Source organism: Eumetopias jubatus, unplaced genomic scaffold, assembly GCF_037043125.1.
Source record: "Eumetopias jubatus isolate StellerSeaLion01/CBP00866 unplaced genomic scaffold, mEumJub1_p1.0 scaffold_2, whole genome shotgun sequence".
Lineage (NCBI taxonomy): Eukaryota > Metazoa > Chordata > Mammalia > Carnivora > Otariidae > Eumetopias > Eumetopias jubatus.
Window position 1 is genome coordinate 15742469 of NW_028274808.1, and position 12699 is coordinate 15755167.

At 45.6% G+C, this 12699-nt stretch overlaps 1 protein-coding gene across 5 annotated transcripts in view; it reads right to left on the bottom strand.

The window, feature by feature from the left end:
• The window catches only part of IRF2 (interferon regulatory factor 2), an 80287-nt gene that overhangs the window by 22546 nt on the left and 45042 nt on the right, over window positions 1–12699 (bottom strand). For all 5 annotated transcript variants that reach the window (XM_028099765.2, XM_028099766.2, XM_088020909.1 and 2 more), the window contains exons 3-5: window positions 9551–9650; window positions 8177–8353; window positions 7817–7863 (exon numbers count right to left, since the gene is read on the bottom strand). In XM_028099765.2, coding sequence (XP_027955566.1) covers window positions 7817–7863; window positions 8177–8353; window positions 9551–9650 — 324 coding nt within the window. The remainder of the gene's footprint in view (window positions 1–7816; window positions 7864–8176; window positions 8354–9550; window positions 9651–12699) is intronic.

Consider the following 12699-nt stretch of genomic DNA (forward strand, 5'->3'; position numbering starts at 1 on the left):
AGCCACACAGGGAAGGAGGGGGAAATTACCTCCTCCTTCATGATCCCAACCTGGCAAACTCCCATCACGGTAACGAACTGTAACTTGGAAGACATCACTTCAGTATCCAGCTCGGTCCCAAAAAACTCCCACATGCATGCTGACAAGAGGCACCAAAGGGCAAACAGAGGAGGGGCCCAGGGCCCAGGCCAGCCCCCCTGGGTGGAGTCTTTACCCCTTTCTCCTGCAGCACCTTGCATTTCCCCCTTTTAGGAGGCCTCTCTGGGGAAAAGTCGCTTGCCTGTGACTTGAGCCTCCAACCTTTCTCCTCCCCCCCCCCCCCATGCCTGTGTTAAGAGTCTGTGGTCGGTCTGGCCGCCACTCCAGCCATGGCCTCAAGCTCCAGGCTCCTGCGGGGTTGGTATGACAAGCCTGTCATCCGTCAGGCTTTGCAGTCATGCAGGGGTCGGAGCCTGGCTCCTCCACCTCAGGCTGGATGCAGGACCTGATTTAACCCTCTTGGAGCCTCTTCCAGGGCTCTGCAGACAGCGGTAAACTGAGGATGGGCAACGGACCCACCTCCCAGGGATGGCGTGAAGATTAAATGAGATAAATAGGCACCTGCCACTTACTACCAAGCTAACGCTTCCCATTAGCCGAGCATAAATAAATAAGGCCAATAAAACTGCTGTGAAGTACAGTGAGTGACCTGTCCCCAGATCCTGCCCCTCAACCCCACACGCTGACATCCAACAGGGAGGAAGGACCGCACCGTCCCTCTTGAAAACATGACTGTCCGTCGTTATTATAATTCTCTGCCTTCTTGTGGCACCAGTCTCTCTCACTGCCTACTCAAGGGCTCCTTTTCCATGTCCCCCTCCGCCCCCTGGTCATGCCCCCCATTTCGTTCTGCCACTTCCTTTTCCTCGATTGCCCAAAAGGAACCACCTACAGAACATCTGAAGGAATTATGAAAAGACCTGCTAATCTGTATGGGTTCCTTTTGTTGTCAGGTTATTTTCTTTTTTTTTTTTTTGCTCATTCCGCTTCTAGGTTTCTGATAAAAGTAATGAGGCAGTCAGACTTGCATATATTTAAAAACCTAAATTATTCTGATCTCAACTGAAGGCCTCTAAGTGTTTCACATGATCTACCGTTTAATTAGTGGCAAGTGATACCTCTATCACTTTCCACTTGAGAAAACTATGACTCAGAGACTAAATTAATTTTCCAAAATCACACTACTTCTAGCCTAAGGAGATACAAGAACTGAACTCAGTCTTTGGTCACGCAACATGAGCCTCTTCCAGGAGCTTTCTGCCTTGATGAACCCTGCACAAATCCCCACAGAGATTCAGACAGAACTACTTTCCGCACGGTTTTCCTCCCCCACCGCATCCCTACCTCGTACCCTGCACTACTTCTCCACTAGAACGGTACGCTCTACCGACGGAGACCGAGTCGGACTATTTCGGACATGGTTTTGCTCCTCCCAACCCACTTCAAAAAATGCCCTATTGCTTCTGAAGTCTTCAGTGCAAACCATCTCATGGTTACTATCACTCCGGAAGGCCAGTGTAGTACACTGTCCAGTGAGATGTAGCCAGCATCTCTCCGAAAGGTCTCCACTCAGGGTGCAAAACAAAGATCTCCACTGTACTTAGTCAAACCTCGACCATATACCTTTTTTTTTTTTTTTTCTCTGAAGCAAGGAACTCAAATTAAGGAAAGGGGTGCACAGTTCTCGATGAAACATGCGCAGAGAAGTCTTTGTCCGGCCATCTCCTGGCCCCGTGTGGTGCCCACTCCCGCTCTGTCCCCTGCCTTGCCGTACCATGGCCTGGGCTGATTAATCCTCAGCTAGCCTCCTCTTTCTGACTTTAGACATCATCGGCCCTCCTGTGAATCAACTAGTTTCCCACCCCAAAGAAAACCAAACCAAGACTATGCGTAGGTTCAGACCCGTCCATGGTGCCTTAACTCTGCCAAATCTTTATGCCCAAGAACCTTTTTTCTCGGTATAGGATCTAAAGTTCGGCCTGCAGTTTAAGGGATTTGGGGCAAAAACAAACTGGGACGAGAGAGAGAGTCCAAGGGAAGGAGCCACACTCTCTTTAGACCTCTAACGTAATACATCCTTGGTTGGTCTCAAAAGCTGCACGTGCTGGAGGGGCTGGGGGGTGGGCCCGAGTCAGAGGACAGCAAGGGCCCCTCAGCCTCTGCTCCAAGTCCAATCCATCTCATCCCTGGGCCACAGCCCCTTGTCTAGATGTCCTTTTCCTTGCGGCAAAATACAATGGCCGCCGGAGCTTTTCCATCTACAACCCAGCCCCCTGCTACCAGAGATACCCTAATTCATCTCCTCGAAGCCAAATTTAAGGACATCTCTAGGCCTCTCTACTAAGTAAAAGTTCAGGCTGACAGCTGGGCTTCATAAAAGTAGCCCAGGGACGGGGCGCCTGGGTGGCTCAGCCGGTTGAGCACCCGACTCTTCATCTCAGCTCAGGTCTTGATCTCAGGGTCATGAGTTCAAGCCTAGCGTGGGGCCTAGTTAAGAATTAAAAAAAAAAAGAAAAAAAAAAGTAGCCCAGGGGATTGCACACTCCACACAATGAGGCCACTAGTAGAACAGGCTGATGCCTCCTGCCCAGTCCTACAACACCCTCCTTCCTTCCTTCCCTGGAACTCGACCGTCTGCCTTCTCTTCCTACTCTCACTGCAACCTCCCTTTGACTTCTCTCCTTGGCTCCCTTTCCTCCTCGTCATGTGCTTGGGTCTCCGTACTCCTCTCATACAGCTTCTCCTTGGAGAAGGCATCTGCTCTCAAGGCCTCCAGTATCGTGCCTGAGTACATGACCACACGCCTGCACTCCCACACTTGGCTGAGCTCTGGGCCCATCGGATCCCTCTTTCCACCTGACGTTTGCTTCAGAGAGCTCTCTGTCACGTCACACTCAACACGTTCCAAGTTAAACTCTTCCTCTTCCTCACAAAGCACGCTCCCCTGCCAACAGTCCCTTCTAGGAGCCTTGACACTTTGATTCACTCCTGCCTGCATCTTCTGTATCCTCTCCAGCAAGACCCTTCCCCTCTCTGTGCCGAGGGCCACCGTCTTCATCTACACTTGCCACCGCACCCTTCTCCCCTCCGCTCCTTCCGACCGCCATGAGAAAGACCTCCCCCCTTAAATATCAACTCCGTCATGCTCCACTCCTATACCCAAGCAGTTCAACCAAGCCCCACTTCACAGTATCACCCATCGAGGTTATTCAGCCACCCAGTCTTCAGACGCTGAGCAGTACCCTCAAGAGCCACCAGGAGCGGAAGGAGGTACACAAGCCTTCTCTCCTGCTCCATCCGGGGCAGCTCTGATTCTATCTGTATTTCAAGTGGGCTGCCAGCCAGTGTGTGTTTCCATCTGATAAAGGTTCAAAAACTGAAGACCTCTTCCAACCAATGACAGGATCGCTCCAGTACCAGCCCTCACAGGTGGTCCTTGGACAGTGACAGGGAGCACGTTGCTTTGAATCCAGCTCAAGTCACTGTTAGAGCCAACAGCTCGATTAGAAGGTTCTGCTAAAAACCAGTACCTGCTTTTCTGTAACTTCTACTTGGAGGTCTTCATTCAGAACGAATACAGACCGGGCCTGCTCCCTACCAGGTGACCTGAGAGATTCTCCTCGAATACAGTTCCCATCACATAGCACCAATGCTTTGATCTGGAAGCACTTTATAGTTTCAAAGCATGCATGTTTCATCTGCAAATAATCCTAGGAGGTGGGAAGAATTAATTTCTAATCCTCCCCACCCACGGTCTTTGGTTTCCCACTGTTGCCTCACACAGACTCCTGCTCTAATTAAGCCAGTTTCCTGACGCATCCAGGGAAGACCAAACAGCGACTCTAACTTCCTGGCCTTCACGTGACGCTCCTGGTGCTGGGGACTGACCACCACGTTACTCGATCCGTGCCCCAAAGCCTGGCTCAGGTCCCACAGCTTCCAAAAGACCAAGAGGCACCAGGTGTGGTGAAAGCGTGTGGGTTTTGGAGCTGGACTGACCTGGATTCAAATCCCAGCAGTGCTACCCTGGAGAAATTACTCATCCCCCTGTGCCTCCCATTCCTCGTATGCGAACAGGACATGACCTGCCCACTCCAGGAAAAGCTAGATGACATATTCATTAGAGCTCAGAACTTGGCAGGGGCTCAAACTGGCAGCTACCACCCCTCTGTTTACCCCCTCCTCTCCTTACTGATCTTGGCCCTGTGACATTTTTTTGAAACACGTACATGCGCTCATGATGCACAATATAGTATTGTTCACTATTGTGGCTCTTAAGTCTTATTTCCTCGGGTGGTCAGTCACCTCCACACAGGCAAGGCCTGGCTCCAGTAAAACCCAGCTCACCGAGTTCAGAGCATATATATTCACAAAGAGAACATCGGAGCATACTGAGACAGAGTTTCTGCACCTACTACATGGCCAGTAGGCCTCAGTTCCCCGGGCTCGGGGAAGCTATCTACTGAGGGAACATATAATATGGAGATACACTGCCTGAGTGACCCCAGAAAAATTCTGACACTTAGCCCACATGTTCTCAACATGATTTGGGCGAGTTAAAACTTCAACTCGAACTGAATGAGGATTAGGAGGAGCTTGTCTCAATAGCAAATTTTCCCACCTGGTCCTCCACACAAGTCAAACATTCTCAGTGGAAGAAGTCTATCTGGTCTCTCCTGCTACACATTTGCATGGCACATATTAACTCAGAGCTTGGGCGTGGTGACAACAAAAAGTAATGTATTAATAGCTCAGTAAGGATAAAGTTTTTTAACTGTACAATTCCGGGCAAGCTGGAGCGTTCTCTCGGAAAACATTCTACCGAAACATTTCACGAACGCTATGGCGTCGGGAAGCTAGAGCTTGGGAAGGTTACTGGCCTCATCTGTGTTCTGAGGCCACACTGTGGGACGGAGGCAAGCCGATTTAAAGTCAAAAGTGAGGCTGTGTTTCTTTCTGATGAATTGCCTGCCTTCTGCTGAAGGAACAATGTCCCTCTGAGGTATTAACCTCAGGTATTAACCATACTGCCGTCACCGGAGGATTTCACAATATACACTTTGCTGGGATGGAATCTGACTCACACAGTTCCATCTAAGAAGGAAGCTCTCACTTGCTTTCCTGGGCCATCGTGGCCAAGCCTCACCCGGGGCTGTCCCTTCCACAACTTGCTCAACTCAATGGCCACCTGGAAGACACCGCCATGTCCTGTGCTTATAAGAACACCCGGTGTCATCGATTCTAAAATGCGCATCTCCTCGAATGTCCACGGCCCTAAAACAGAATGCGCCTTGTAATCAATTGTGGGCCACGGTTTCATTGCAAGCAGTTTTTCTTGCTTAGACATACGTAAACTAACGGTGTCCTCTTATTATTGGCATCTGATATTCGATGGGGCGTGGAAGGTATGTTTGAGCAAGGTTTGTTGAAAGTGAACGTCGGTTACTCCGTTCTCACTGTGTGTTAACTGAGATTATGAAACTAAATCTGCACAGCGATGTAAAACCCCCACTCCTGCCTCACACGTTATATTTATTTATGCATCTATTTAGCAATCAGTTCTGTACCAGGCATGGAGCTAGATGCTATGAAAACAGTCGTAAATATGACACAGTCATACTCAAGATTGTAGCAAATTCTTCAAAGTCACCTATTTGTGGGGAAATCATACTTTTCTGACTAAACAACACCCATTGAAATGTAGGCCCTAGAAAAAATCCAAACTCTGGGACACTTGATACAACAAATAACTAGTTTTTTTTTTTTTTTCAATTGCAAGGAAAAATAAATTTTTTAAAAAGTGATGTTAAAGGAGACCCATAGATTAAGAAAAAATGTAAGAGGGGCGCCTGGGTGGCTCAGTCGGTAAGTGTCTGCCTTTGGCTCAGGTCATGATCCCAGGGTCCTGGGATCGAGCCCCGCACCGGGCTCCCTGCTCCGTGGGGAGCCTGCTTCTCCCTCTGCCTCTGCCTCCCTCTCTTTCTCTGTTCCTCATGAATAAATGAAATCTTTTTAAAAAATTAAAAAATAAAATAAAATAAAAAATGTAGGAGACATAACCCCCAAATCACAATATGTGAACCTTATATGGATTTTAATTCAGAAAAACAGACTGTATAAAAATGACATCATTTATGAGGCAACTGGGAATCTGAACACTGGATATTTGACGAGATTGAGAAATTACTGTTAATTCTTCAGATGCAATAATGATACTGTGTTATTTTTTAAAGAGTGCCCATGTTTTGAAGGTATATACTAAAATAATTATGGGGGGAAAGTGAGAGGATGTGGGATCTGCTTCAGAATAGTGCGCTGAACCATATGAAATGGCTTTGTGAGTCAAAAATGGCCAAATATCGGTCATTCCTACGGGCTGGAGGGAGATGGGTGGCGGCACCCACCCCTGAAACAAAACAGCCACGAGCTGATTAATGTGGAAATTGGGGTGATGGTCACAGAGCAAAGTCTCCTCGGGTGTCTCCTTCCTGTGTGCCTGCAATTTTTCCACGATAAAAAAGTTAAAACAAAATTAGGCCTCAGCACTGTGCCATATTTAAAATAAGCCGCAAACTAAAAATATTTAGAGTGAAACTGGACGTGTCACATATGAAATATTCTGCTGAAAATATTTGTTTTCCACTTTGAAGGGAAGGTGAATACTTCCGAAATTTTAACAGTTTATCTCAGCTGCCCCTCAAATTCCATCTACCTTCACAAGTCTAACTTTGTATCAGAAGTAAATATCGTTGTATTTTGTCTATTTGGACTAACTGGCTTGTTTTTAAACACTGTGTTGTCTGGACAGTTGGGGTTGTTCCTCTGACAGCGATTCTGGGTTAGGAATCAAGAGTACTTGGCATCGTCTTTAAGTTCAGTTCTTAGTGACCACACGACTTCGGCCACGTGTGCCACCGCCCTTGGGCCCGCGTGCGTCACTCAGCTCCCTTGAACCTCAGTTTCTCCATCTGCAAACGGAGTGCCGTAAACCCTAAGACAATCTGACAATCTTCTTTCTGAAGGTCTGTAGGTCGGGGAGTGGTAGTGTCTGCCCTTGGCTCAGCAACTGAAGCTCATCCTCAGTTTTGCACAGGTTTGGGCTATTCTCTGACTATTTAACAAGGGCCAAGCCATCTAGGCACAAAGATCCTCACACCGCAGGGGATTCCAGACCACACAGCCTTCTGGAAGGCTCACGCACACACATCCCTATGGAAAGGCTTGGGGAGTCATGAGAGTTAGTTGTTAGTTCGGAGGTGAGGCAGAGAGATGCAGGTGAGAACCACACTAATAGGGTGTTCAAACGGACCTCCATGCCCCCAACCTTGGGGCCTGTCATGGAATATAAGCATAACACATAGGTGATACATTTTAATGTAAGTATATAATACCTAATAGACTTTAAGATCTATTTAATAGCCTGGAAACACACTTAATATGATCAGATAGGAGCTAGTTGCTGGAGCTCAGCTAGAAGTAAGGGACCAGCTGGCAACGGTCGTGGGGACCAGATGGAGGTTGGAGTCCAGCTCAGTGTGAATTTGTGACTTCATTCATAAACTGCTCAGTGAAATTGGATTAGGCAGGGGATACGTGTACCAGAGTCTGCTTGAGGGGACAAGCCTAAGAGGAGACACGAAAAGCACATAAAACAAAAAAGCCAAAGAAGAAAGACTAAATACTTCACAGAGATCACGTTACTTGGTTTTATGAGACAGAATAAGAATCATTAATATGGTCACAACTTTGGCTTTCTCTCTGAACAACCAAAGATTACCTTGATGTGCTTAACTCTGTCTTCTTTTTCTGTCTTTGGTTTCTTTCCTGTGGCAACAAAAAACAGTCTGGGGTTAATTCGTGAGGAACGTACAGAGAACATTTTCCCCTCACTTCTTTCTGGAACTCTCGATGAACCCATGCATACTTTAATCCACACATGGTCAAAATTCTACATGTTTCTCCGACCGCCTTCGGTGACCTAACGGTCACTTCCCCCAGCAAGGCAAAGGGAGGACTATCATCCGCAGTGTGGATAAGTGTTCTATCCTCGGAGTGACCACAGATGCGGAAACAAAGAAACCATAGAGGTACTACGACATATATTATGTGACCACTGTATTAGTCAGTAAGTATCTACCTTTCTTAGAAGGTCGCTCAGATAAGGGCAACATCCGGTACACTCTGAATGCATTGTTTCCCTTCTTTATACTTTTATCCTTGACTTCTTCGATGTCGGGCAAGGAGTTCATGGCACATCGAAAATTCGCCTTCCATGTTTTTGGATCAGGTTTATCTACTCCCGGTTGATGCTTTCCTAACAAAATAGCCAGAAGAATGAAGGTTAAGAAAAAGGAGGGGAAAAAATAGACAGAAGTTTCTGGAAACATAGGCTTGCCGGCCAGGTAGTGCAGAGACCCCTTCTTAATTCCAGGTTACTACAGTGACCAACCGGTTTGCCTGTGACCAAGGCCGAATTCCTGGGATGTGAGAATTTTTGTTTTAAAACTTGGACTGTTCTGGGCAAACTGGGATAAACTCGTCACCCAGGCTCGACCTAACAGCTTGAGAAAAAATTGATAATGGTAGAACGGAGACTCAAGGTAAGTAACCAAGAAAGGTGGCAGGTTGAGGAGGCCTTTAAGCCCAGGTAAACCAGAGTGTCCCTTCCTTTTTCCATCTGACTCTCAAATATTAGTAAAAAGTCTATTCCTGTAAATAGCGTTCCCTACTTAAATTCTACTATAAATAAATATATTCTTGACTATCTTTTGGAGAGAGAAATTCAAACCAAGTTTACCACTCCAGAACAGATAAGTTTCTGGGGAACATAATCAGAATCCCACATTCACAGGAAATTTAAGGACTAAGTTTCTATAGGATGGGCAAAACATCACCTCTGAGTGATGGAGTTTGGGCCCCACGTGTCCTGGATGTGCCTGGGGACACATCACGGGTTTTTCAGAGCTATTTTCATGAGGCCATAAGCCACATGTATGTAGTAAAAAAACTTTTTTTAAACGGTTAACACTGTATTGTATAGTCAAAATTTGCTGAGAGAGTAGAATGTCAAGGTGCTCGCACCAAAACCAAAAGCAGTAAAAGGTAAATATGAGAGGTGATGGATGTGTTAATTAATTTGATGGGGGGAACCTTTGCACAACGCATACATCAAATCATCCCCTGGTACGCTTTAAATATCTTACAATTTTATTTGTCCATTACATCTCAAAAAGAAAAAAAAAGATGGCACTGGGGCGCCTGGGTGGCTCGGTGGGTTAAGCGTCTGCTTTTGGCTCAGGTCATGATCCCAGGACCCTGGGATCGAGCCCCACATCGGGCTCCTCGCTCAGCGGGGAGCCTGCTTCTAACCTCTCCCTCTGCCCCTCCTCCGCCCACTTGTTTTCTCTCTCTCCCAAATAAATAAATAAAATATTTTAAAACAAATGAAGGCATGAAAGTAACAATAAACAACAACGTCTGCTTCTATACATGATGCGGGGGGCTTTAATACCTGTATGGATTGCCCAGTTCCTAAAGAGTGGTGCATCTTTTTCCACATCCCACCCATGTCTAGCCGCGTGCATCCAAGGGATCTGGAAAATCTTCTTTTCCTAAAAAAAAAAAAAAAAAAAAAAAAAAAAAAGACTGCAGCCATGGAATTCAAGCCACCTTTAACAGAAGGTTTTTACGTCTTAGCCAGTAAGATTCTCTATTAAGTGACACTGGGTTTGCTGAGTGTCTACAGTAAAATCTACTAGGAACCAAACCCGCCTCCCCACTGGGCCCCAGATCTTGACAGTCTATTCGGGAGAGATTCAGAGGCGTGTGGAGTCTAGCAGAATAGGAATGCATTCCAAGGTCAAAGGAGTTGATTTGGGGATATGCCAATGTGTTCCGTTATCTATGCCATTTTTCCTTGAAGGACCACAGAGGATAAAAGCCACTGACTAAAACCTCCAATGCTTATGATTATCGTTGATTTCCATCATTTGCTAGAGAGGAACTCTAGTCGCCTTAGGTAAATTAAAACTTAGGCAACTTTCCAAAATGACACCCATTTGAGCTGCTAAAGGGAAATTGGGGTTATCTGAGGTCACTGCCACAGTGATCCAATACCTCAGTCTACCGGGTAGCCAACAGAAAAAGATTTGGTCTAATTTTCTAACCCCTGGGTGTATACTGCCCTGCAGGAAACAGCAAGAAGTGCAAACAAAGATGTATTAAATGGGTGGAGATGATACTACTTTTCTAGAGAAAAGTCCCTTGGTACAATTCTTACAGTAGGCCCTTTCCATCTCTCCTACTGCTCGAGAGGTAACTCAAAATAGCTTAAATCAACCCTGGCATTTAAAACACAGGATTAGAAACTAGCAGCGCTTTAGAAACAAAGTCACACTCACATGCGACTTCTTCAGCCAGCTCTCCTGACGGTCCCGGCATTTACTAAGTTCTCATGGCTCTTTACATGTGACTTCCCACGGGTTCATGTGGTCTCAGTTTCATTTTTTGCAAGAACCTACTGAGCTCCAGGTATGTAATTATCTCGGCCTTACAGTTGAAGAAACTGAGGAACAGAGTTAAGTTCCACAGCCAAGGAAATGATCAGAGCAAGTGTCTGAATTCAAAACCAGGCCACAGGATCCCATATTCAATCACTTAATCACACTACATATTGTCTCCCAGGGGAGATTTCCCACCCTATGACACATCTGTTGTCCCGACTTCTGTGGAAACCAAGCCCAGGATAACTGTGTATTTTTAGCCCTAAAGGTAGTTCAGGTAGTTTCTAGGGATGGGGGTCTGGGGAAGGCAAGAAAATGTCAGTAGGGATTTTCCACCACTTTGGTCTCACACAGTGAAAGACAGAAAGGGTCCCAACAGACCCCCCCTAAGGGAGTCAATGCCTCTACAGAAGCCTGAACCAAAAATATTTGAGAATATTTGAGAGTTCCCCAAAAACCGTTAAAAGGGAAAATTCTACTGCATTTAAAACTCAGTTACTAAATAACTGAAAGCGAGAGACTTTTCATAAACCCCTCCTTGTTCATTCTGCCTCATCCACCGAGATAGCATGGTTTCAGGTTAGCCATTTCCAAAGAGCAGTGATCAGCCAAGGAGTGAGTGAAATTTTATTTTTTTAATGTAGATGAAAATCAGAGAGCAAAGTCATTTACGGCAGTTTCTGATGTTCACGTGAAAATGAAAAAAATAAATAAATAAATTTATTTTGGTGAAAGAACTTCTCCCAAAAGTGCAAAAACAGATCTGAAGGTTTATGCTTAAAGGCGCAGACCCTTTATAGAATCTGCTGTTGCACATTTTTGTAGGTCACAGGAGTTCCGGAGGGGACACAATCTAAAGTCTATCTCGTAAAACACAAAGTTGATTCTGATAAGTAGATCTTTTCAAGCATTTGCACGCATGCAGTTGTGTGTGCACACGTGTGCTCTCACACACACCCCTACCAAATCAAGTCCCATAGAAACTATGCCCAAATCACGAACCCACAAACATAATGACTAAACCTAGCAATTATCCACCACGCATCCATGGATCCTCTTTCCTGGGCAAAAGGTCTGAGTGGACCTTTCTCAAAAGAAGATAAATAAATGGCCAATAAGCAAATGAAGACACCCAACACTGTGAATCATTGGGCCAATGGAAATCAAAACAACAACAAGACACCATTTCCTATACCCCCAGGGTTGCTAGAATAAAATAATATAAATAAATAAATTGATTAATTAATAAAAAGTTGGTGGTAAGGATGTGGAGAAACTGGATCCTTCCTACACTGCTGGTGGGAATGTCACCCAGTGTAGATGCTAGGGAAATCAATTTGGCTATTACCCAGAAAGTTAAACACAGAGTGCCCACATGACCTAGTAATTCCACTCAGAGACTTACAAACAGGCGTTGAAACAAGTATTTATTTATACGTGAATGTTCATAACATCACTACTCACAACAGCCAAATGTCCATCAACTGATGAATGGATAAAGGGAATGTTGTACACGCACAAATGGAATATTATTCAGTCACAAAAAGGAATGCGCTATTGACAGGTGCCACAACACGAACGAACCTTGAACATCATGCTAAGCGAAAGAAGCTTTCTACATAAGGCCACATAGTGAATGGTTCCATTTATGTGAAATGAGCAGAAAAGGCAAATCCAAAGAGACGGAAAGCAGATTAGTGGATGCCTTGCACAAGGAAAGGATTTGAAATGCTTTGCAATGGAAAGTGACTGCTTAATGGCCAACTGTTTCCTTTCGGGGTGATGATAATTCTGGAATTCTAGTGGTGATGGATGTATATAACATTGTGAGTAGACAATGTCACCGAACTGCACATTTAAAAATAGTTAAAGTGGTGGGGCGCCTGGGTGGCTCAGTCGTTAAGGATCTGCCCTCAGCTCAGGTCATGGTCCCAGGGTCCTGGGATCGAGCCCCGCATCGGGCTCCCTGCTCCGCGGGAAGCCTGCTTCTCCCTCTCCCACTCCCCCTGCTTGTGTTGTGTCCCCTCTCTTGCTGTGTGTCTCTCTCTGTCAAATAAATAAAATCTTAAAAAAAATAGTTAAAGTGGTAAATTAAAAAGAAACCACACACGTCACTTTTAACTAGTTTTTCATACTGCAAAAAATAAACTGCTAATAA